Source organism: Jaculus jaculus, chromosome 1 (assembly GCF_020740685.1).
Source record: "Jaculus jaculus isolate mJacJac1 chromosome 1, mJacJac1.mat.Y.cur, whole genome shotgun sequence".
Classification (NCBI taxonomy): Eukaryota; Metazoa; Chordata; class Mammalia; order Rodentia; family Dipodidae; genus Jaculus; species Jaculus jaculus.
The window spans coordinates 173,301,157-173,328,157 of record NC_059102.1 but is presented as its reverse complement, the minus strand read 5'-3'; the positions used below and the strand labels follow the sequence as shown (position 1 = coordinate 173,328,157).

Genomic DNA, 27,001 nt, shown 5'->3' with positions numbered 1-27,001 from the left:
AGTCTGCAGGAGAATGTCAGATGTCCCCTCCATTGCCCTCAGCCTGTTCTTATTCTGCTGGAGTCTCAGAATGATTCTCCAACTAGATTTTTTTGTGTGTGCTTTTTGTGTTTTTTTTTTTTTTTTCACAAGCCTGGCAATTCTCAGGTCTCTGTTTCCCTCAGGATTGGTGTTACAGATATGTGTGGCAACTTCCAGCTGTTTCTGTAGGTCCTGGGGATGAAGTTTGAGGGGTATCTTAGAACTCAGGCCCTCATGCTTGCCTAGAAAGTGCTCTTAATGTGGGAGCTCTAGTGCTATGCAGGCTTAAGTTGTGACAGGCCCGAAACTGAAGTTTGAAAATTTCTAACTTAAATCTGAAGCTTTCAAGATTAAACTCTTGAAAGGGATATTGCTTCAATGTTTTAGTAAGATGTGTTGGTGGATGAACAAGACAAATATTCCTGCGGGCCTGAATGCATGTTTCAGTGAGTATGCACAATGTGGAGTGGCTATGAGTAAAGCAGGGGCAGGTGTGAACTGTGGTGAAATAAGTGTGGTTCTTCATCAGCGGATGTATTTGTGAGATGACGCAACTGCAAAGTCATCTCTCACATATGCCAAGTAAAAACAGGCTAGAAGCTGAGTAAAGACCAGCATCACAGGAATGCCCAAATTGGGCAGCTTCACAAATCTAAAAAGCATACACACATATTTTATGCACATGTACCATATTTTCCTTTTGTTTCATGTGTGACTTAAGGTATGTTTGTTTTAACAAATCATAATTACATTTATGTAATACAACATGAGGCTTTATACATGTATAATCTATAGAATGATTAGATCAAAAGAATTAACATGTCTACAACTGTATTTGGCATTTGGGGCTTTATTGCTTAGAAAAGTTACTTTCACACTTACAGTCATATATATACTGTTGATTAGAGTTATCTTGTTATGGAGTAGGTGACCATTTTTATAATCCTCATTTCTGTCTGACTTTACATGCTCTGACTTATAACATCAATACTTCAGCCTTGCTTCTTGGCCATTGATAACAGTTGTTTTAATCTCCACTACAAAATCATTTTCTGTTAAATCATGCACATAAGTGAGTTCATTTATAATTTTCCAATTCATTATTTTATATCCAGCATTATTTCCTCTAGATTAAATCTTTTGTATGAAATGATAGATTTTTGCCTTTTCAAGGACTAAGTAATATTTGACGGTGTTCATTTGCTATATTTTCTCCATGGTATCATCCACTATCCATGCTTCGTGTATTTATTTCCTTTAGATGTATTCACAGCAGTAATATTTCTGGATGATATGGTTGTTCTAGTTTTAGTTTTTGAAACACAATCATACCTTTTGGCCAAAATAGCTATTTTATTTTAAGGGTTATGTTTATTATATTTTTCTAGACTTTTCAGTAGACCATGAATTGATATTATAATCTACTATCAATATCTTTAAGGTAGGTCATGAATAGTATTAATAACTTTTTGTTACAATAGAAACAAGGACTTTAATAATAAAAAAATTATGATGTAAAATAAAAGTAGATGAAAGTCATATTCATTGTTTACATAGACATTAATATGATAAATGAAAAGAACATTAAATAATATTTTGGAGATCCTTAACAAAGATTCTAATATAAAACAGAAAAATGTGATAAATGCTGATGACTTACTATAAATGAAATGAGGGTATAATAGTCCATGTAAGCTCTGACATGAAAAATTTAGTTACATAAAAAGTCAAAACTATTGTATAGTAATATTTTATAAATACATTTTATAGTAATATATTTACAACAAATAATAGTTAACATGGACCTATTAATGCATATGAAATACAATATATACATTAATATGCTATACTAGAGAGCTGATTAATGTTTGTTTTAATTTTAATTTTTTTTTATTTTATTTTTTTTTAAATTTTTATTAACATTATCCATGATTATAAAATATATCCCATGGTAATTCCCTCCCTCCCCACCCCCACACTTTCCCATTTGAAATTCCATTCTCCATCATATTACTTCCCCATTACAATCATTGTAATTACATATATACAATATCAACCTAATGTTTGTTTTTAAAATACTATAGGATATATAGTAGTATTAAGCTAAAGCAAGAAAATTTGCTCTCAAGTTTCAACATAGAAAAATGTGCTCAACCTTACTATTTAGGTTCACTAAATACTACACATGCTATTTATTTATAAAACAATTTCTCTCCAACAGAGTTTTCATTGCCTGTTTGACATCTTTGTTCCTCAAACTGTAGATGATGGGATTCAGCATGGGGATGACAATGGTGTAAAATATTGACACTACCATGTCATGTTCCAAGGCATAGCTGGAACTTGGTCTCACATACATGAAGAGGATTGTCCCATGATAAATGGACACCCCTGTGAGGTGAGCTCCACATGTAGAGAACACTTTTCTCCTCCCTTCAGCTGAGTGCATCCTCAGAATGGCCAATAAGATGAAACCATAGGAGACCAGGACAATCAGGATGGTGACAATCTCAATGGAACCCACCAAGTAGAAAAGGAGAAGCTGGTTTGTGTGAGTGTCAGAGCAGGAAATAGCCAGGAGAGGAGGGATGTCACAGAAGACATGTCTGATTTCATTGGATCCACAGAAGGACAGGCTGAAAGTGGCCACTGTGTGTATGGTAGCATGCAGGATTCCACCAGCATAGGAAGCAATGATGAGCGGCACATAGACCTTGGGAGACATGCTCACTGAGTACAGAAGTGGGTTGTAGATGGCGACATAGCGGTCGTAAGCCATTGCTGCCAAAAGGAAAGATTCTGTACTCCCAAAAGTCACAAAGAGAAGCATCTGAGCTGCACAAGACTGATATGAAATGGATTTATTCTTTGCAAGGAAATTGACCAACATCTTTGGGGTAACAACTGTAGAGTAACAAGCATCCAAGAATGACAAAACACTCAGAAAATAGTACATGGGGTTGTGGAGCTGAGAATCCCCTATGACCAACAAAACTAATCCCAAGTTTCCTATCAATGTAAAAAGATAGATGGCCAGGAACAGTAAAAATAAGCAGACTTGCAGGTCAAAATCTTCCGTGAAGCCCATCAATATGAACATGGTGACTTGAGTCAAGTTTTTTAGCTGAATCTCATATCCATTCATGTCTAATGATACTTGTTGCATTTGAGTTTTCATGTCTAGGCTATAAAGGTAAATTCCTGTAATAACAGTGTCCATAAAATTAGATCTTCATATTCATTTCTCCAAATGGCAGTGCAAAAGAAGTCTGACCCATATAGATGCATTTTACTGCACAAATAAAATTTTAAAAATTATTTAACCTATTGCTGAATTTACAATGTTAAACAATTTTCTATCAATTTCATGTTTCCCTAATTCAGTTATTTGATACTTCACCACCTTTCCTTTTACTAAACTTATTTACATTTCAAAATTTACAGAGCCAATGAATACCTGAATACATTTGAATCCATATATTAATCCAATAATATTATAGTTGTAAACATACAACCAAGGATGATTTATCAACTTGTACAAGCCACATGAAATTTCCTTCCTTTATTTTCAAAGTTCTCAAAATGAGAGCTAGCAAAAATATCACAGGAATACAAATATAAGTGAAGAAAAACAAGGTATCACAATTATTCAATTTCTAAAGACCTCCAAATGAGTAGGAAATGAGTTAGATTTAAATTTTGAATTTGATATAAAATTTCATAGAAAAGAATTTGGTCTTTGCCTGCTATCGTTTTATGGTAAATGAAACAGAAAGAAATATTTTGCATCTAGTTATCAAGTAAAACTAGTGATTGTTTTGACTTTTAATTTTTTTTCTTAAAGTATATAACAATTATCCTGTCAAGATCCAATAAATTATTCAACTTTCAAATTTAATTTAACAATGATGTGAAATGTACCAATGTAACTTCTCATTTTATATTCCATGTTCTTGGATTTAGTTTGAGACATGTTTGTCAGAAATTAATAAAGTGTGGGCATTAGTAACTATTACAGCTTTTATGGAATTTCAAGACAACTATTAAATAGATATAACTTGATAATAGGCAATTGAATTATTTATAGGAGCTATTATTAAAATAAAAAAATGATATAGTTTTAAAATACAGAGTGATATTTCATTTCTGAGGTTTTACTCCAGTTCAAATTACAGTATTTTTTATTGTGTGGAACATGAATGAGACCATGCATGAGTAACTACATCAATAACACATTCATAGATATTTGTTTATAACCCAAAATCTCAATAAAAAGAACCCAAATAAAATGCTTGATCCACTATAGTTTGGAGAATATTTATTACAGAGAATATGTTTATTCCTCAACATGCTATAGAAGAAAAGTAGCTGAAGGGAATGAAAGTTTTGATTTACTGAGGTCAGTGAGTAAATATGTGGTGATACTAAGACACTAAAGATCAAGAGCAAGTGCAGAGATCAACACTACAAAGTCTTAGGAAATTAGAAATTGTTCTCTTTTCTGAAGATGATTTAGAAGGGCTACAGCTAGACCTTTTTTTATAACAGAACATTATCAGTCTAGAAAAGTAAGAAATAATAAGTTCCTTAAAACTTAAGCATGAAAATACAGAATACCAGAAATCCTAGAGAACAGTGTTACCAATATTAATAGCAACGAGGCCAGGATAGGAGCTTCCAAATGTTAATTGGTTGCAAGGTGTTACAATTTAATGCATCTTACCACATGCAATGTACATAGCAACCTTCAAACTAAATAACCCTGTGTCTTTTCTAGATTTTTCATCTGAGGCTGAACTAGAGCCATAATCATACCAGCAAGTGCTCATACACAGGATCCTGTGAGTAACACTTTCCCCACTTCTACTCACCTTGAGACATGTTGTGACTCTAAGAACATGATCATGCAGAAGTAACAGAGGATGGAACAGTTGAAAATTTCAGTTATTTTAAGAACACATGACATTTTTCAAATAACACTATTGTTTCTTATACATCAATTAGTCAAATTAATTTTCCTATAGTATTAATTTCAATATGTTTGTTATTCTTCATCAAAACCAAGTGCAAAATATACATAACTGCTGGTTGAGAGATAATTTTATCTCCCTCTAATTACTTTCCTGAATTTTAAATATAGTCTTTTATTCTATTACTCTTTTGTTATGCTTATCAATTAAATCAAAATATCACTTTTGAAGAAATTAGGAGAAAGTCCTTTCTATTTCTCTGAAAGATTATTTCATAATTCACAATAAAACACTGAGCTAATTAGGTTCACTTCTGTTAGATTTAATCAAGTTTTATCCATTGATTTTAAAATCAAGAGTATAGCTTCTAAAATGTTTTATAAGTAATTAAATCACCTTCATCTTACCCATAAAAATGAGCTGCTTGTTTTTCAGGGAACATGGGACAACTACACATTCTGTTTTTATAACATTCTTAAGCCCTTTAAAAAGTCCTGAGCAATGCCCAAGGGAGGGCTGGCTGTTCTTTAGTGGACAGAGAATTACCAACATTTTTTTTTCTTTTATAGCAACTAAGTTAATTATCATATAATAATAACGTAGTTTATAAAATAAATGACTACATTAAGGATCTTTGGCCTTTGGTTAAAATAATTATAATGACAGAGAAATCTAATGGTACAGGTTAAGTTCTTTGATATGATTCTAATTATCTATTTAATAGTAAGTTGATAATTATATGCTCTAAAATGCAGTTTTCTCTTTCAGGTAATATAACTTGTAAGTTTTCTCAGAATTTTCTAAGCATGTACATAATGAAAAGTATCAAAATATAACTTTTATGGAAATGATATAGATAATAATAGAGTTTACTTTTTTCATGGAAAGTTTTCCTTTCACCATCTATTATGAGGGATCCATTTGCTGGCTAGAGTAGCTTGAGTTGGAAGGTATGGTTTTTGAGACTTTGAAGAGTTCCATTCCAGGACCCCCTGGGTTTCAGGGATTTCCATTAAGAAATCTGAGGTAATTCTGATGGAAATGCCTTTGTATGTAGTGACTTGTTTCTCTCTTGCTGCTTTTAGTACTCTCTCTTTATTTCCATTGCTAAGAGTTTTAACTATGATGTACATTGGAGAGTTTTGTCTTTGATCCTGTCTGTTTGGTGTTCTGTGGGCTTCTTGTGTCTGGATGGGCCTCTCTTTTGAGAGACTGGGAAAATTTTCTTCAAAAATTTTGTTGAATATGCTCTCTAATGCCTCTGGCCTGGATTTTTTCTCCTTTTACTCATGATCTAGATGTTTGTACATTTTAGGGTATCCCACAGTTATCTCATATTCTGTTCACTTTATTTTTTGAATTTAGCAAAGGTGCAAAGGTGTTGGCCTCCCAATTAATTTCTTCTCTCTTGTCTTCCAGGTAAATTCTGTCTTCCACATGAGTAATTCTGTTAGTGAGGGGTCATAGAGAGGTTTTTTATAACCTCTATTTGATTTGTTGTTGTTGTTTTTTCAAGGCAGGGTCTTACTCTAGTCTAGGCTAATCTAGAATTCACTGTGCAGTCTCAGGATGGCCTCAAAGTCTTGGCAACTCTCCTACCTCTGCCTACCAAGAGCTGGGATTAAAGACATGCACTACCATGCATGGATTTCCATCTTTTTTCTTTTGTTTGTTTTTTGAAGTAGGGTTTCACTGTAGCTCAGGCTGACCTGGAATGTACTATGTAGTCTCAGGGTGCCCTCAAACTCACAGCAGTCCTCCTACCTCTGCCTCCAAGTGCTGGGATTAAAGGCATGCACCACTATGTCTGGCTTCCATCTATTTTTTGATGCATGATTTGAGTTGGAGTTCTGACTTTGTTGGTGCTTCCTTCAAATTATTCCTACATTTGATGAAGTCTTCATTATCTTAATCAACTCGTTATTGAGATATTCCATTTCTTTTTTAATTTTTTTAATCTTTAATTATTTATTTGAGAGTGAGAGCGAGAGAGAGAGAGGGAGAGACAGAAAGAAGAAGAGAAAGAGAATGGACACACCAGGGCTTCCAGCCATTGCAAATGAACTCCAGAGGTATACACCCCTTTGTACATCTGGCTAACCTGGGTCCTGGGGAATCGAGTCTCAAACCAGGGTTCTTAGGCTTCACAGGCAAGTGCTTAACTGCTAAACCATCTCTCTAGCTGAAGTATTCCATTTTTTGACTCACCTTCAATTCATTCATATCTCATTTGATAGTTCTAATATTTTCTTAAATCAAGTTAAATCTACTGTCAAAAGCTGAATGCTCTAAGAGATGAATATGTTGAATTTCATTGATAGAATTGTTAGTTTTTTGATTGTTTGCTTCCAGGTCAGAAATTCTTTTTGATCAGGGTCTCATTGGTTGTTGTGTTTTTATTTTGGGGTTGAATTTCTGTTGATTTCTTTATGATTTCATTAGAGGCTTCCATTGTGAGACTAGGCATCCTTGTTGGAGACCTTTCAGTTTTCTGACATTTGTTGGCTTTTCAAAATTGTGGTCTACCCATCTTGGGGAGGAAGTTTATTCTATTGAGGAGGAATCACGTTTTTGTTCTTGTAGGATCTTCAGAGGGTGTTCTGTTTGAAGTGTTAACTGGGTTGGTATACTGGTGTACAATGGGGTTATAACCACAGATACTGTGATTGTGGGGATTGTAGGTACCTGGGGAACCGAGAACTGTGGCCTACTCACTCCACCTGCATGTACTCTTTAGCACATGGGAAACACAGTTTGGGGAACAAGGCACCAGGAAGCTGGAGAGCCAGAGACAAGAGGCCTGCTCCTACAGTGGCCTGTGTACCTTCTGACTCAGGGGAATAGGGATGTTGCTACCATGGGGTCAGTCAGTATACCAGAGTAAAAGGTCTATTTCCACAGCCTCCAACAGGTAACAGGCCTCACCAGGCCAGGTGCAGGGGACCCTACAGAGACCAGGAAACTGGGAAGAGTCAGGAAACAGGAATCTGTCCCAATAACTCCATGCCTGTTGTGCACATCCTTTGGTGTGGAGTATCAAACATTCTACATTTTTATTACATATTTTATTATTCTGGATGACTCTGGAAGAAGTAAAAGAACTGAGTTTTTCTTTGTATTCCTTTATTAACTTTGTACTTTCTTCCATGTGTAACATGTGACGAGCTTTCATATTTAAATGTTTTTTTTTTTTGCATAACGTTTTTTTGGGGTTGGCTTTTTTTTATTAGTTTTGTACTCAGTGAATACAGTTAAGTTAGTACCATTGTTAGGCCCCTCCCTGTCCTCCTCCCTCCACAAGGACTCTCCTAGTTGGGGAATATGGGTCATGCATTGTGGGGCTAGCCATCAGTTATGGGTAAGAGGCAATATCTCTGTGTATCATGACATAATGAGTGGCTCTGTCATTCTTTCTGCCCCCGCTTCTGCAAATTTCCCAGAGCCATGTTAGGTTCATTTAAGGTCTGCTTTAGTGACGAGGTCTTGGGAGCCTCTTGATCTCTGGATATCTGGTTTGGAAGGAGTTGATTGTTCTCTATGTCTATCTCTTTCACCCTTGTGCTGGTACCAGGTTCACCACAAAAACAGCATTCTTGCTTGTTTCCCCACTTATCCTTAGTTTCAGCTGGGGTCCTTTTGAGGTATGATGAGGTGGTTCTCTCCTTAGGATCTGCACCTATCTGAAAAAGAGAAGCAGATTCTCTGGCAGAGAGTAAAGATAGCATCAGAAAAATGAAATAACCATTTTTTAAGAGGGAATTTAATAGGTATAGGTCCTCTTGTATCCTCGATTGATGAGGGCTTGATAATGAAGAGCAGGCTCCTTTATGGACATGATTCTGAATTTTTCCCCCGCTCCAGCTATGGGTTCCATTCCTCTGAGCAGATCAATTAGCCAAATCACCAACAGTTGATTACCTAGTATGGCTGTGTGCAACTATTGAACTTGTGTGTGCTTCACAGCAGGTCGTTTGCTATTGAGCAGCTTAGACCAGGAGTTGCTTGGACAGATGTTGGTCATTTTCCTCCAGTCACTCATGTAGCACCTTCTGCCACTAGACAAGCTAACTGTCTGGAGACTTACTCTCTTCCAGCTTGCAGCCCTTTCACTCCTTGTTGCATGCCAACAGCATATGGTGTCTTCAGCAATAGGGTCTTACCACTAACCTTTGGTGGGTCATCAAGTACTCTGACATTAATCTGTCTTCTTTTGGGAAACCTTGTAGTCTCTCTGATCAAAAGCTCATTGTGGATTACAAACATCATGCTGGTACTGGGAGTTACTGGTCAGTGCCCAAGAAGAGAAGGAAGAAAAAAAAAAACAACAAGTAATATGAAAGAGATAGAGAGAAGAGGGAGAGAGAGAAAGGGAGAAAGAAAAAAGAAACAGGAGAAGATTAAGGTCAGCCTTCATCATACCCTCTCTAGGGACTTGTGATTCATTTGTTCCCTCTAAGGGCCTGGTGAAGGTTCAAACATTTGGTCTGTCTTTTAGGATATACAATTTTATGGTACCATTACTGTTTGGGTCTAGTTTTGTGTACCCCACCCCCTCCCTTTCTCTCCTCTCCCTCCCCATCCACCCTGTTGTCCATTTGTCCTTTTGAAGTTGGGTCTCCCTCTAGCTCAGGCTAACCTAGAATTAGTCTCATGGTGGCCTTGAACTCATGGTGATCCTCTTACTTCAGCCTGCCAAGTACTGAGATTAAAGGTGTGTGCCTGTATGCCCAGCTTGATTATTATGTTCCTTAATCATACCATCTCTACTTGCAAAGATTTTGTGGCAGATGACACAACTTCATTTATTTTCCTTATAACTGAATAAATGTCATTGTGTATATATACCAATGTTCTCTATCAACTAACCTGCTTACAGAAACTTATGTTGACTCCTTTACTTGGCTATTGTAAATAGCATGCAATAAACATGGGTGAGCAAGTATCTCTATGGTGCGCTAACCTATACTGTTCTTTATGTGTATATCCAGGAGGATAGTATGGTAGGTGTAATTTTAGATTTATATAGTAGCTTCACAAGTTTACATTCCTGCCTGCAGGGACCAGAGTTCTCTTTGCCTTATATGCTTGCCAGTGTTCATTTTTGTCTGTTTTCTTAAAGATCAATAGCTGAGTATACTAAGATGGAACCCCAATGTAGATTTCTTCTCTATTTTAATAATGGCTAAGAATACTGGACATACTATATACATTTATTGGCCATCTGTACTTCATTAAAAAAATGGCTGTGCATATGTGAGAATTAAGTTAGTCATACAGAGAATCCCAGGTGGAATAGTGCACACTAAAGAGAAGAATGAACATACTCAAGAGGCTGGAGGAGAGACAACAGAATAATTGCAATGACTGATGCCCTGGATTTGTTTGTGAAGTACCAACAAAAATCAAGATTCAAACTCTTGTGATGCATCTGGAGTTTGTTTTCAGCGGCAGCAGGCCCTAGTGCACCCATATTCTCTTTCTCTATCTTACTATCAGAAAAAGAAAATGAAAATCAAGAAAAAAACTCAACAAAATATTAAACATGGCTGGTATTAATTCATACCTTTCAATTATAACTCTTATTAACAATAGCTGCCTCTCCTCAATTAAAAGACACAATTTAACAGGATGTGTCAGAAAACTGGTTTCATTTCTTTGCTATGTTCATGTTTTCATGTTACCACTAAAGAAAAATGCTGCCTTAGAATAAAAGGCTAGAAAAAGATATTCCTCACAAATGGAAATAGGAAACAAGATATGTTTATACTTATATATGATTAAAGATACTTTAAAACAAAAGTGATCAAAAAATTATGAACGAAAATTTGTCCATTTCAAGGGAACAATTCAGCAAGAGGGTATTTTAATCCTGCACAACACACATACACACCAAACACAGATACACCCAAATTTATAAAGCAAAATCTACTAGAGATAGAGTCAAATGTAAATCACAGCATAATAATAATAGATGTCTTGAATTCCTCAAGCCATCAATAGACATCATCTAAATTGAAAGTAGAAAAACTGGAGCTGAACAACACCATTAACTCAAATGGACTTACATACATCTATAGAACATTATACCCAAACTCTATAGAATATATGTTCTTCACAGCATCTCATAGAACCTTTTTAAAAATACACCACATATTAGGACAAAAACAAGTCTTTACATATGAAGGAAAATTGGCATAATTTCTTGTATTATATCTGGCCACAGTATAAGAAAGAAATCAATAACAAGAGAAACAACAGTAAATCCATCAACTCTTGGAGATTAGAAGATACACTATTATTCAATAAATGTATCACTAAAAATAAAGGAGGAAGTTAAAAAATTCATAGAACTAAAATTATTATTAATAGTAATAATAATAATAATAATAATAATAATAATAATAATAATAAAATTCCTAGAATTGAATGGCAAAACACAACAAACTAAAACTTATGTGACACAGTGGTAGGCAGTCCTACAAACAAAGCCTACATTACTAAACAGCTACACTGCAAAAATGAAGAAATTTCAAGTAAAGAACTTAGCTATCCATCTGAAAGCTATTGAAAACCAAGAACAATACAAAGCCAAAAGAAATAGTACACAGAAAAACATTACCAATTCAGAAATAAATAAATAGGAAATGGAAAAAAACAATTTAAAAATAATGACATGAAGAGTTAGTGCTTCAAAAAAAAAATAAATCAAATTGATAAAACCCTGCCCAAATTTACCAAAAAAAAGAGAGAAGGTTCTAATCAACAAGGTTAGAGATGGAAAAGATACTATAATACATAGCAGGGAAATTTATAGAACAATTATGATATATTTCAAAAAACTATATGTCCCAGCATTGGAAATCTGGAAGAAATGGATGCATTTCTTTACTCATATGAGTTACAAAACCTAAACCCAGAAGGGATAATTTACTGAATAGAGCTGCAGCATCTAAAGAGTTTGAAGGAGTAATTAAAAGTCTCCTAACCGGGCTGGAGAGATGGCTTAGCGGTTAAGCGCTTGCCTGTGAAGCCTAAGGACCCCGGTTCGAGGCTCGGTTCCCCAGGTCCCACGTTAGCCAGATGCACAAGGGGGCGCACACATCTGGAGTTCGTTTGCAGAGGCTGGAGGCCCTGGCGCGCCCATTCTCTCTCTTCCTCTATCTGTCTTTCTCTCTGTGTCTGTCGCTCTCAAATAAATAAAAAAATAAAAAAAAAAAAAGTCTCCTAACCAAAGGATAGTTTAGGCCCATTTGGATTTATTGCCAGATTCTAGGAAACCTTGATCCAGCTATACCACCCTTGAGCATATACCCTAAAATCTCTACTGTATTTAAGATATACTTGCTCTTCTATGTTTGTTGCTGCTTTATTCACAACAGCTAGAAAATGGAATCTTTCCAGATCCCCATCAATGGATGAATGGTTAATGAAGATGCAGTACATATACACAATGGAATTCTACTCAGCAGTAAGAAAATAATGATTTTTTTCAGAAAATGTGTGGGCTTGGAAAGTATCACCCTAACTGAGGTTCTGTAGGCTCATAAACATAAATGCTACATGTTCTCTCTCATATGTGGATCCTAACATGTAAGAGTCTGATGTGTTGTTACGTTATAGTAAACATCAGTAGTATTAACAAGGAATCTAGAATTAAGTTTAGAGAGAGGTGTAGCTGGGTAGAAAGGAGGGGATACTTGATGCGCAAGTGGATGGACTCAATACTGGTAGTGAAAGGGTCTGGCATGGTGGGGATGGAGTTATGAAATGTGAAAAGGGGAGATCTACAAAATTAAAGATGACATGAATCAGTACTATAGAATCCTTCCATTTGCTTAGTTAATTAAAAAATATAATTCAATGATGTGGAGGTGAAGGACATTATTTGGGCAGAAGCACCCTATAGGGTAGACACTGGTAAGTCCCAGTATCTAAACTGGGTTACTCCACATGGTGAGCAGTTGGTCAGGGAGATCCATGAGTCCCACAAAACAATACTGCTCATGGTCAAAGACACTATAGACCACAGGCACAGGCCATTAAGGGATCATGCTGAACCTGAGATGGAGGCCAGCTCTCTGACAGTTCACATAGTGCTGGAAATTGCTATGCCATTCGCTGGGAGAAAATGGTCACCAACAGTATAACCAAGCAGTGGATCCTGCAGATTACAAAATTAACCAGCCAGGCAAGAGGTAACAGCAGGGAATTATTGACATGCAGGCTATCGGGATAATTCACTGCCTTTGGATTGACCTGAAGACTGCTAAGTGGGAGAAAATTCATCCCTGGTACTTAGAACCACTGAAAAACCCATGGCTTGGAAAGAACCTAGTGGAAGCACCAAGTCTTCTTTCACTAAAAGCAGAGGTTATGACCATTAAAATGTCTTCTAAATGCCTATCCATTTTTTTTTAATCCATAGTCTTCTCATTCTTGTTCATTGAGTCTGCTTTTTACAGATTGCAGCGAATACAAGGTGACTCTAGACATCAAAACAAAGAAAAAAGAAGAAGAAGAAGAAGAAACTGGCTGCCTATCATGACACAAGTTCTCTCTATCAAATCTGGCAGAGCCTAGGAAACATGACAGAGGAAGTATAAGATTATATATAAGGGCTGCTTTTACTCCTAGCCTGAGAAACTCTTTCTAGGAAGTGGCTGTAGATTCTGAGGATACTCAAGACACATCAAACCAGAAAATCAGAGGCTGCTGAGAGCTAACCTTAAGGGATACATAACACAAACTACAAGGTTCAGGAAACATTTCAGAAGAGAGAGTGGTAAGAATATTAGCCACAAGGTGGGAAGGTGTCTGCTGATACATTGCTTCCCCCCAGCCCAAGAAGACTGACTGATGCATTTATGACCTGACAGTAAATACTAAAATACTCAGTGGAAAGCAGTTTGGAGAAAGGGAAAATAAGAATATAACACAATGGGAATATGACCAATATGCAATATGTTCACACAGTCAAGTTCTTAACTCATAATAAAAAAAAAATGGCCAAGAGAGATGCATATAGTGATGTTCAGTAGAATTAGTACTCGGCGAAATGCAAATCTAAAACACATACAACAGAGAACAAGGAACATTACTCAATCAATAAGCAGTAGTGGGGAAAGCATGCTTCCAGAACCATTTCCCTGTTTCATTATGAAGTAAATCATTATGTTAAAATTTGCAATGAGGAGATAATTGGATATTATTCCCTTTGGTACATCTCCAGTGGGCTTCATAAACAGGCAGAGAAGTACATATAAACAACTTATATTATCATAGTTACAGAATCTCTAAATCTTCATATACTGTTCCCTGAGTAAGAGAAATTTTGAAATACTTTCAGACATTTTTGCTCCTGCATACTTTAGCTCTTGCAAATAGCATGAATGAGTCACATATATTATTTAAAATCTGTTTAATTAAGAATTCTATATAGGGATTAAAACTTTCAGAAAAAAGTTTAGTCTCCCTTCTTTTCTTTCCTTCCTTCTTTTTTCTTTCTTCACTCACCCTCTTTCTTTTCTTCTTTCTTTTTTCCTTCCTTCCTTCCTTCCTTCCTTCCTTCCTTCCTTCCTTCCTTCCTTCCTTTCTTTCTTTCTTTCTTTCTTTCTTTCTTTCTTTCTTCTTTCCCTCACTGTTTGCTGCCTTCCTTCTATTTTACCTTATTTTCTTTCTCTCTTTTTCTCACTCCCCTCCCCCCTTTTCCTTCGATCCTTCCTTCTTCATTGCTAGGGTTTCCACTATCAACCTTGTGAATGTCAGACAAACACTGTCAAGAAAACTCTACCCTCAGGCTGAAGAGATGGCTTAGCAGTTAAGTGCTTGCCTATGAAGTCTAAGGACCCCTGTTTGAGGCTTGATTCCCCAGGACCCATGTTAGCCAGATGCACAAGGGGTCAGACTTGTCTGGAGTTCATTCGCTGCAGCTGGGCAAGCCCATTCTCTCTCTATATCTGCCTCTTTCTCTCTCTGTCTATTGCTATCAAATAAATAGATGAACAAACAAAAAAAATTTAAAAAGAAGACTGTACCCTCACCTCAAAATATTTAATTTTGTTTATATAAATAGATAAGCATTTTCAATTTAGAGTGTGTATTTTTTTAATATTTTATTTTTATTTATTATTTATTTGACAGAGAAAGAGGGTGAATGGGCACACCAGTGCCTCCAGCTTTTGTAAACAAACTCCAGATAAGTGCACCCCACCCCCCGTGCATCTTGCTAGCATAGATCCTGGGGAATTGAACCTGGGTCCTTTGGCTTTGCAGGCAAACACCTTAACTGCTAAGCCATCCCTCCAGCCCATGTACTTTTATTAATGTAAGAAGCTAATTCAAAGAAAGAATCTGTCAAACTGTGAGGAAAAATGTGTCATTTTTCAGCACGTGTGTTGTCATATTCTGATAGAATAAATATAAAACAACATTGAGAGACACATGTTCATTATGTAGCCTAGTAATTACTTTTTATTTAATAATATTTGTAGCTTCAATGGAATAAAACATTTAAATACATCAGAATTCATATTTCTTTACTTCCTGGGATGGGGATCTACTTACATGATGAAGCTATACAATAATGGAGGTGAGTGAAAAATGAGTTCAATGGTCCATGAAGGAAGCCTTAGATCATCAGGGCCTTGTTTTGAGTAACTTCTAAGAATGAAATTTTCTATAAGATGAGAAACAGTCTAATAAACTGAGTTTATCCTTGTGTCAACTGCTAAGTAAGTGGATTATTCCATTTCTATTGCATTTTGTACACTTAGTGTTTGATAATGTAATATAAGACATTTGGAGTTTTGTGCTGTCTATTCAAATTGGATTTACTAAATTACATGTTTTCTGACTTTGACATTTTGTCCCATACTACTGAATGGTGAACAATCATGATATTTTTTTCTTGAGATAATTTCAAATCCTTTGAGTATGTAATAATTAATGTTTACAAATATTGTATAATTTCATTTTCTTATCTAATACAAATGGAAATCTCAAGAAAACGTAAGTCATTGTAATATGGAAAATAGATCTGAGGTAATTTTCATGTAAATTTTTTTGAAATAAAAATCAAAACCATAATTAATTTAAGGAGAAAAATAATGACAGAAAAAAATGTTTCAGTGAATTTAATATAGGTATGATATTAGCAGAAGATTCATCCCATTTAAAAAATAAAGCTAAGCCTGGCGTGGAGGCACACACCTTTAATCCCAGCACTCGGGAGGCAGAGGTAGGAGGATCGCTGTGAGTTCGAGGCCACCCTGAGACTACAGAGTTAATTCCAGGTCAGCCTGGACCAGAGTGAGACCCTACCTCGAAAAACCAAAAATAAATAAATAAATAAATAAAATTAAAAAAAAATAAAGCTATATCTGGCATGGTGATATATTACTTTAATCCCAGAATTTGGAAGGCAGAGATAGGAGGATCGCTGAAAGTTTGAGGCCACCCTGAGACTACATAGTGAATTCCAGGTCAATCTGGATCAGAATGAAACCTTACCTAAAAAAAAAAAAAAAAAAAAAATTACATAAAATAAAGCTATTTTAAAAATTAAGCTATTTCTATAATTTGTTCTTCAGTATTTGCTAAGTCTTTCAAAACAGTATTAATATTACCATTTTACAGGTGAGAAGATTATAAAAAAATTGTTCTACAGTATTTCTGACAATAAAATTCTCATTTTTATCCAAAGATCTGTTGCCAGTGATATAGCGGCTTATACATTTGTTGTCAAAAGCTTATTAATGAGCCATGCATATTTGTGTTTTGATCTGAGTAATATGGAAGAAACAATATGGTTCTGGGTGGCATTTAATAGCTGACCTCATGATTTGAGAAGTGGCAGGAGCTCACCTTCCACCTAACTCAGCAAGGATGGCTGAACATCTCATGGTGTGAACTCTCAGGTCACACTCAGCTAATCTCATGTGTCACTGTCAAAAAATAGAAACAGTATTAGCATAGTTAATGTCCTTTGGAAGCATAGTGTTACTTTTTCATAACAATATGATCTTCAGCAAATGAACATCTTCAACGTCTATGACATTTCAAGATGAAGAATATTACTGAGGTCAGTGAATTGGTGTTGAAGGGCTTTACAGACAACATTAGCATGCAGATAACCTTCTTCCTGTTTCTACCATTTTACCTTTCCCCTCTCATGTGAAATACAGGCCTGATTATACAAGTCACTGGGGAGTCCTGGCTCTGCAACCCCATATACTATTTTCTGAGTGTGCTGTCTTCAGTGGACGACTGCTAATTCTCTATAATAATCCCACAGATGTTAGTAGGGTCTATGTCAAAGAAGAAAGTTGTTTCATTTATTGGCTGTACCATACAGATGTTTCTTGCTGCTACTTTTGGGACCACAGAGTGCTTCCTGTTGGCAGCAATGGCTTACCGCCACTACATAGCCCTCTACAAACCACTTCTGACTCAGTGAGCATGTCACCAAAAGTGTATGTGCCTCTCATCATTTCTTCCAGTGCTGGTGGAATCATGTACGCTACCATACACACAGTGACCACATTCAGCCTGTCCTTTTGTAGGTATAATGAAATCACATAGATCTCTTGTGACATTCCCCTCCTTGGAATCTCTTCTTCTGAAACCCACACAAGCCAGATTCTTTTTTTCCTCTGTACTGGGTCTGTTGAGATCCTCATTGTCCTGGTCTCCTATAGTTTCATTCTGTCTGCTATCATGACTGAAGGGAGAATGAAAGTCTTCTCTATCTGTGGTTTTCACCTAACTGGGCTGTCCATACTTCACATTACTCTTGTGTTCATGTATGTGAACCCAAGTTCCAGCTATGCCTTGGACCATGACATGACAGTGTCAATATTTTATATCATTGTCATCCTTATACTGAATCTTATCATCTACAGTTTGAGGAAAACAGATATAAAAGAGGCAATAAAAAGCTGTAAAAATTGGTTTATCAATAATGAGTATTTTTCATACTAAAATAACATTGTAAAAATAAAAGCCATGTTTTTGGTTAGTATAAGGAGATACTAGGAAAACATTGGCTTTACTTTATTAACATAGTTGTATTTCTGTTTTATTTTTTAAAGTAAAAATCACAAGCATTGTTATTTTGTACTATGTGAAATGAAGAAAATTATGCTTCATCCATTGGCTTTACATATTGTTGATTTATATAGTTACATCTAAGTACATACACATTTATGTGGATAATACTTGATATATACAAAATTGCCAGCAAACATCTTCATGGCCTTAAAATGCTGGGATCAGGGAGACACTCAGTGATCAAAAACATTGGTTGCACAAGAAAGAGGACCTGAATTCTATCTCCAAATCCAACATAAAAATCCCAGCATAGCTGCACATTTGTGTAACTCTATTGCTGAGGAAAGATACACAGGAACTCTCTAGTTAGCCAGTCTAGCCAGAAAACAGGGAGTTCCCAGATCAATGAGGGACTCTTTTGCAGGGAAGTGAGGCCAAATGTAGAAAGAGGAGGACACACGATGTCTTCCTCCGGCCTCTGAATGTATATATATGGAGCACGTGAATCTATACACATACCTGCATGTACTATGCACACACATAGATACTACACTACCACTACTACACCAAGCACACACACACACACACACACACACACACACACACACACACACATACAGAGAGAGCAAATAGGAAAAACACCATATTGGATTTTCTATAATCTTTAAGTAAATTTTATAAATTTGCACAGATTCAAGTAGGAATAATTTTGACATTATTTCAAATTAATTGTTTATTGTACAAATATGTAATCCAAACCCAATTTTAAAATGAAAGAAAAAAAAAAGCATTACTCAGTAGCCCAATTTTTCAGGGAGTCATTAACACCTGAATCCTAAGCGGGTTGTAACACCTGGAGCTTTCGTCAGTGATCTCATCATACCCTGCTGTTCATAGACCACAGGATGCAGAAATCCATGCATCATTACTGGTTGACTAGTGAGCGTTAGGACCTTCTTTTTTAATTATAACTTCCATAGTACAAACGTGAGCCCTTATCTTTGGCTCCTCACAGAACATGAAGATGAATCATTAATAGTTCTTAAGTTTAGTTTTTTAAAAATTTTTTGTTGTTTATTTATTTGAGAGCGACAGAGAGAGAAAGAGTGAAAGAGAGAGAGAGAGGGAGAGAGAGAGAGAGAGAGAGAGAGAGAGAGAGAGAGAGAGAGAGAGAGAGAGAGAGAGAGAACGGGTGCTCCAGGGCTTCCAGCCACTGCAAACGAACTCCAGATGCCTGTGTCCCCTTGTGCATCTGGCTAACGTGGGTCCTAGGGAATTGAACCTCACACCAGGGTCCTTAGGCAAACGCTTATCCGCTAAGCCATCTCTCCAGCCCTCAAGTTTAGTTTTAAACTCCAGTAAAATCGATTGGTAAATTTGGCTCTTCCCCAAACACTACCCTTACCCATTACTGGGAGATTCCCTAAAGCCTTCACCACCCTAGCTTTTGTATATTTTTTTTTTTTTAATGCCTTGTACTCCATACCGCTTTTACAGATGTTACCTTGCCTCAGTATCCAGCTCCATGAAGGAAATGCGGAAGGGTTTCTCTGGCATGCTAAAGGTTAACATGCTTCTGACACGCCATTCTCATGGCACAGCTGTCACCTTTCATGATTGACTTAAATAGTATGCTTTCCTTTTTTCACCTTTTCTTTTCATTTTAAAAATATTACTGTGTGAGCTCATTTTCTCCCATAAGGGTTCCCTTTATTTGTTAAAGATATGTGATATCCAATCTCCTTAACCTTATTATATGGAATATAACCAAAGAATATTTTCCCAAATTAGGATTCATAAATTTCTTGTGAAATGTAACTGTACAAGTATTAATCACTTCCTACCACAGTACATTTCTATAAAGTGCTGTGAGACTTGCTTCCTGCTATTGGGGATTCTTCCTTGAAATAAGACATGATTCTTTTCTTAAATGTCAAAATAAAATCCAGGCCATGGATATACATTAGCTGTACTTATCTAAGCAACAAAATTAGAACTGATCCACATAAACATATGTGGGTATATTCATTCTACTTTAAAAAGCAAAAGGTGAGTTGGGCATGGTGATGCATGCCTTTAATCCCAGCACCCTGGAGGTAGAGAGAGGAGGATCACTGTGAGTTTGAGGCCACCCTGAGACTACATAGTAAATTCCAGATCAGCTGGGGCTTGAGGAGACCCTACTCTGAAAAGCCAAATAAAGGAAAAAAGAAAAAGAAAAAGAAAAAAAGAAGAAGGTGCCTAAACACAGCTCACAATTACAAAAAAATTAAAATTTTATCCTTATAATTTTTATATCTGTATCATAGAAATAAATATAAATATAGTATATTGCAACCCACTGACTCCAAACCAAAAACAAAGGAACAATCACATACCTATTGAATGAATAATGACTAACAGGTTACTAATCCACAAGACATGGGGTAATACCAAGCGACAAAAATTCACAAGTGTACCTGGGTTCACTTTAAGAATGACTTGACTGCAATACTGTGTCATATCAGTCTACGACCCATATATTGATATAGTTGTAGAAGTTGATAACTGCAAGGATGACAAGAAGGTAGGGTAAAAATTTCACTTGACAAATGGGAGAATGAAAGTAAGAGACATTTTGTGAAGTGGTTAGCAGATTAGAATAGATGCATGTATTCAGAGAAGTCAGAAATAACCTCTAGCTAAATGAGCTAATACAGATTTTTTTAAAAGAGCAACCAAGAGTAGAAAGAAGTTGACTGAGATAGACATTTGGTGGCACACTATGAAAGCTTGCTTAAATATCTTTTAACTTATAATACAGATTTATTGTGGATTTTTAAAATTTATAATTAGCCAATGGCACCTGCTAGATGGTGCTTCCAGCTATTGAGAAGAGAATTAGTAGGATGGCCTTCAGGAGCCCTGGAGGAGGAAAGGGCATACAAAGAGTTCCACATCTATAAAATGTGATTTGTATTGTCATAGTTTAAATTATGAACTAATGTAGCCACTTAAAAATAAGGACTAAGAGGCCAAGGAGATTGGTCAGTGGTTACAATGCCTGCTTGCAAAGCCTGCCAGCTTTTGTTCAATTTCCCAGCTCACACATAAAACTGAATGCAAAGTGGAGAATGCAACTCTGATCCCAATGTACCTGTGGCAATGGGGGGCAGAAGCAGGAGAATCAAAAGCTCACCAGCCAACTAGTCTGATATCCCTTTGCGGTCTGGCAGGTAGTTGCAGCATCCATTGACTCTGTCCCAAAGAAGGTGGAGGACAGACACCTTGAGGTTGTCCTCTAACCTACACATGTGTGCCATATGTATGCACAAATAAATAAACACAAGTGTTAACTACACTCTAATCCCATTTAAAATGTATTGAGTGAAACTCATATGACATAAAACTTGGATTTTCCCTGAAAACGAAATGCTCTGGTTGAAATAATTACATCCTGAAGTTTGTAGCAACATTTATATCCAGGTCTAACTCATGTCCATCACTACAAAGTACTCATTATATAATTTCTCCTGATTCCTTCATCTTCCTCAAATCCATTTTTTTTTTAATTTCTATGTATTTTCTAATGTGAATGTTTCTAAAATGAGTTTCTGTACAGGTGGTCAGCATTTTCTGGTTTCTTTGAATGAGTACAATGTTTCTAATATTTCTAAAATTCACACATGTAATATACATTAGAATACCCTTTAAACTTTATTTCACTACGTGTATAAAGTCTAAACTTTTTTTTAAGCTGAGAGTTGAAATATTGGCTTCAGGCATCCTAGACAAGTGCTCTACTAATAAGCAACAGCCTCAAGCCTCTTTGCACTTCTTACTTTGAGCCAGGGTCTCACAAAGTGGCCCACAATGGCCTTGGACACTATACTTGGCTGATATTCTCCCCACAGAATGCCAGAGTATCTGAGGTGGCAACCCTGAGCTAGGCCAACCAGGTAAATTTCTTAAAAGTATTTTTGAGGCAGGGTTACACTGTAGCCCAGGCTAACCTGGGATTCACTATGCAGTGTCAGATTGGCCTTGAATAAACTCTTAATAATTTTGAAGAAATAATAAAATACTGTTAATTACAGGCACAAAAATTCATGTTGCATAATTGAGACATCATGTCTATTTATTAGTATATTCTCATTTCCTTCTGCATGAATCTTAGAAATCATAATGTCAATATCTGTTTCTCCAAGTTTCAATGGTTCCATCCCTCAATTAAGTGGGGTCACATAGTATTGGTCCTTGTATAGCTGGTTTATTTCATCATATTCTCCAAGTTAACCATTAATGTCATAAATGTCACAATATCATTTTAATGCTTAATAATTGTATTTCCACTTCAGATATCTATTTATCCATAAATGAATATCAACACAGTTGCCATACACTGGCTATTTTAAATTCTGCTAAAAGTATATGATCACATTAGTATCTGTTTATGATACTAGCAATTTTTCTTAGACAACATCCAAAAGTTGGTGGTGCTGAAATACACAAAGTCACAGATGAATATGCACTGTCCTGACAATTGCTATTTTATTTCCTGAATTTCATTAATATCTCAAATTCTTCAGGGATAATCTTCAAGTTGCATGACAATTCCTGGGGGAGAGTCTCAAAAGGAGGGGAAAAAATACATAAATTGTCTTCAAAATACAATGACAAGAACATGGAAAGACAAAGAGAAAGGCGTGAGTACAGGTAACATACATGAGATTTCTCATATTGCTGTATGTATGATTATCTAACACAGTGGTTACATTTGCTGTAGTTTTGTCTTCCAGCTTACAGGATCACATCTAACTCAGTTTCTGTGCTTTTTAATTTTCAAGATGCCTGAATAGCAACAGAATATCTCTTGGATTTCCTTCATATTTTTTTAAGAGTATTGATATACATTGAGAGTAAGCATTAAGGAAATGCATGCTATGTGCACTTCATAAGAAAATGATTGATTTAGGGTATATATATATACATCTAATGTATAAAATTTATGTCTCATGAAGGACAAAGTGAGAGGAAAGGAAAAGTTATAGATTCAATGTACAGATATATATTTATACATAAGTTTACATTTGCAAAATTTGAACCTGCAACCTTCCCTTTTTTGTTTTTATATCCTTCCAAATATTTAAAAATTAAAAATTCTAGGATTTTTGATGATTATTTTCATAATTAAATGTAATCTACTCATGGCTTAATTAAAAAGAAAGTTTTAAGTTTACATAGACATGTAAAAAATATTTAATAGTAAGAGGAATTTAAGTACTTATTTTATACTTATGGTAAAATATTTTTTTATTTTGCAATGATATGTGAATAATTTTTTCCCATTTTAGTCTTAAAATATTAAATATAAGTAGTCATTGAGAATTACAATCTGTGAAAAATATTGTTTCTATCTTCTAAATACCAAAGCAGATAATAGGAAACCTTTTTAAATCTTACCTTACTAGAAAAATTGGTCTTAATGTATTCACTAATTGGTAGTGTTCATGGTTAAAAACTAAACCAAAGCAAAATAGATTGTGTAAGGATTATTGAAGACTTTTGTAGTTTTTCTGATATTATAATTGTTCCCCTTTCTCATAATACTAAGTATATAAGCTGTGTGCACAGACGGTATAGCCACATCAGCTAGCCACAATGATGCAAGCAATATGGTATGTCAACACATTGGAGGTCACAAATGATCCACTTTAATGTTGTAAACATGTATGACTGCCTTTGTTTGCTTATAGCTCATTTACAGAGCACTGCCAATATAGTTTTTGTTGTGGTGATATGTGTCCTTTCCTTTTTTGACTTAGGAATCATCAATGCCTATGATTTTTACAATCCAAAGTATTTTGTTTTTAACGCCTCATTTCTTCTTCTATTATAATTTTTTTAATCTCTAGAGTATAAGCTATTCAGATATATTTTGTTTGAGGATGCATATATTTTTCTGAATGTATTGCTATCTCATATTCGGAAGAATTTTATAGACTTTAATGCAGAGGATATTACAATATCCATGAATCCAGATATATGTCATCTTTATGGCAATGTAATTTGTTTCTATGATTTGGTGTATCATAGTAAAATTACATAAAGCATAAGATTTTTTTTTTCAAGGTAGGGTCTCACTCTAGCTCAGGCTGACCTTGAACTTACTCTGTAGTTCCAGGCTGGCCACAAACGCACAACAATCCTCCTACCTCTTTGTCCAAAGTTTTAGACTTAAAGGCATAGGCCATCATACCTGTCAGTATAATACATTCTAAGATCTGCTATAAATCAATTATTTTCTCTTTCAAATCTAGTATTTATTTATTTAAAGGGACTGTTATGAGTTTTCTGTGCATGATCAAATATTAAATATCCATATTACTCCTAATTTGTTCCAATTTATTTGTTTCCCCAGGTTCATGCATATAATTTACATCTGAGATATATAGATAATGTATATATATAAATATATATGTATGTGTGTAATTAAATATATATATAATTAAATATACATATACATATGTACATACACACATATATGTATGTATGTATATATGTATGTGTATGTACATGTGTGTATGTATATATATAATGTGTATATATACATATAAAATATATATAATATATATAAATATATAAAATATAATGTGTGTGTATGTATGTATGTGTATATGTATGTGTATGTGCATATATATATATATATATATATATATATATATATATATATATATGGTGCCTGATTTTAGTCGTCATCCTGATATGGTTGGGGCAATACAGAAACTTGAACACGCTGGGTGCTTACATCCCACTTTACCTGTTTCTTACCTGTGCCTCTCTGCAACCCTGACAAATATGTCACTTCCCTTTGCATAAGTATGCACACATAGAATTCCTATTTTCTGGTAGGTTTCCAGCATTTTAAAACAAATACAAAGCCAAGAAACACTATGACCATGAACTCAGATGACTACAGTTATGTGTCATTGATAGAAGCATCATGACATGACGTCTGAGAACTATACTCAGTTATTGTGAAAAGAAATATGTACACAATCTCTGAGAATTACTCTCAGATGTCCTGGAAAAACTGATTCACTTAATTCTCCTCCATTTTTCTCACACTCCAGTGAGGTAATTATTTATCTATATTGTTATTAAGAATTTTCACTTATAACTGAAGTATAACAAACTCTCTATATGCATATATATTTGTCTTAGTTTCTCATACAAAGACAATTTACAATGTGATCATATTTTTGTATTAACACATGTAACGAGTATATTAAAATTTTCAGCTGTATATCTGTAAGGGCCAGAATTTTTAGGAGTATATTAAGAATTAGGGGGCTGGAGAGAGTGCTTAGCAGTTAAGGCTCTTGCCCGCAAAGGCTAAGTACCCATGCTCAACTCCCCAGAACATAGGGAAGCCAGATGTATATGGGGTGCCTGCATCTGGAGTTTCTTTGCAGTGGCTTGCCTATTCTCTCTGTCTCTCTCTCTCCCCTCTCTCTTTCTCTCAAATAAATAAATAAAAATAAAATTATTTTAAAAGCTGGGTGTGGTAGCACATGCCTTTAATCCCAGTACTCAGTAGGCAGAGATAGCAGGGTCACTGTGAGTTTGTGGCCACCTTGAGAATACATATTGAATTCCAGGTCAGCCTGGGCTAGAGTGAGACCCTACCTAAAAAAAATCAAAAAATTAAAAAGTCTTTTTAAAAAAGAATTAGGGGGCTGGAGAGATGGTTTAGCGGTTAAGCGCTTGCCTGTGAAGCCTAAGGACCCCGGTTCAAGGCTCGGTTCCCCAGGTCCCATGTTAGCCAGATGCACAAGGGGGTGCACGCATCTGGAGTTTGTTTGCAGAGGCTGTAAACCCTGGCGCACCCATTCTCTCTCTCCCTCTATCTGTCTTTCTCTCTGTGTCTGTTGCTCTCAAATAAATAAATTAATTAAAATATATATTAAAAAAAGAATTAGGGATGAGAAAAAAATGAGCTGGAGAGGAAGATGAGCAGAGGGGGAGGAGAATTAATGAGAACAAAAATAATAACAACATATTGAGAAGGCATAATGAAACATATTACATTGTATCACCACCTAAAATATAGAAGTAGGAGGTTTTAAGTATTTTGAATATATTATTAAAATTTTAGAAAATTTTAATCATGTACATGATATATATATATATGTATATATATATATATCATGTGCATGATTAAATAAATATATATATATTATATATAAATGAATTTCAATAAATAATAATTTCAATAAATGATAAGTCACTAAATGATGAAATTTAAATATATAAGAAATAGAAAGTTTAACTAATAGTATAATAATTATACATTCATCTAAATCCCAAAATTTAGCAATGTCTAAGCTTTATTTGTACCTGTATTTTATCTGTCTTCATATCTACATATTAGCTACTGTCTATGTATCTATTTTCTATCTACATGTATCTGTCATTTACCTGTCTATATTTATCATGATTCTATATCTAAATATCTATTTATCTATCATTTACCTTCTTGGATCATATTCCTATCTACTTAGCAATTATCTGTTTATTTGCCTAATTATATACTTAGCAGAGATTTTCAACCTTTGGATAAAGTAGTTCTGGATATTGTCATCATAATAGAAGATTTAAAAGTATAATTACTACTCACCATTAGATACATCCATTCACACTTAACTGTGACAACCAAAATATCTGTATATATTGAAATTATTACCTTCTACAACTAATACCACATTATTTGCATTAGGAAAACTGGTGTATTCTTGCCTTTCTATATTAGTAGATATTCTAGTTTATACCACATTATTTACATTTCGCCATTTTAAATTTCAAAGTTTGGATGTATCTTACACACATTATACTACATAATTAGTCTGTCATGTGAAATATATAAACTATAATGATAATGTTACCATGTTTCTTTCCAGAATAGTTTTTTCTAAAAAAACTTG

The 27,001-nt window shown here is 35.1% G+C and overlaps 1 protein-coding gene and 1 pseudogene across 1 annotated transcript; one reads left to right on the top strand and one right to left on the bottom strand.

Moving 5' to 3' along the window:
- Positions 1-2,209: 2,209 nt before the first annotated feature.
- LOC101608155 (olfactory receptor 5T1-like) lies at positions 2,210-3,241 on the bottom strand. The gene has a single exon (XM_004667752.2). It carries the CDS (start codon positions 3,239-3,241, stop codon positions 2,210-2,212), a length of 1,032 nt encoding a protein of 343 aa, XP_004667809.1.
- Positions 3,242-17,052: 13,811 nt separating this feature from the next.
- Positions 17,053-17,969, top strand: LOC101612799 (annotated as a pseudogene).
- The last annotated feature ends 9,032 nt before the right edge of the window (positions 17,970-27,001 follow it).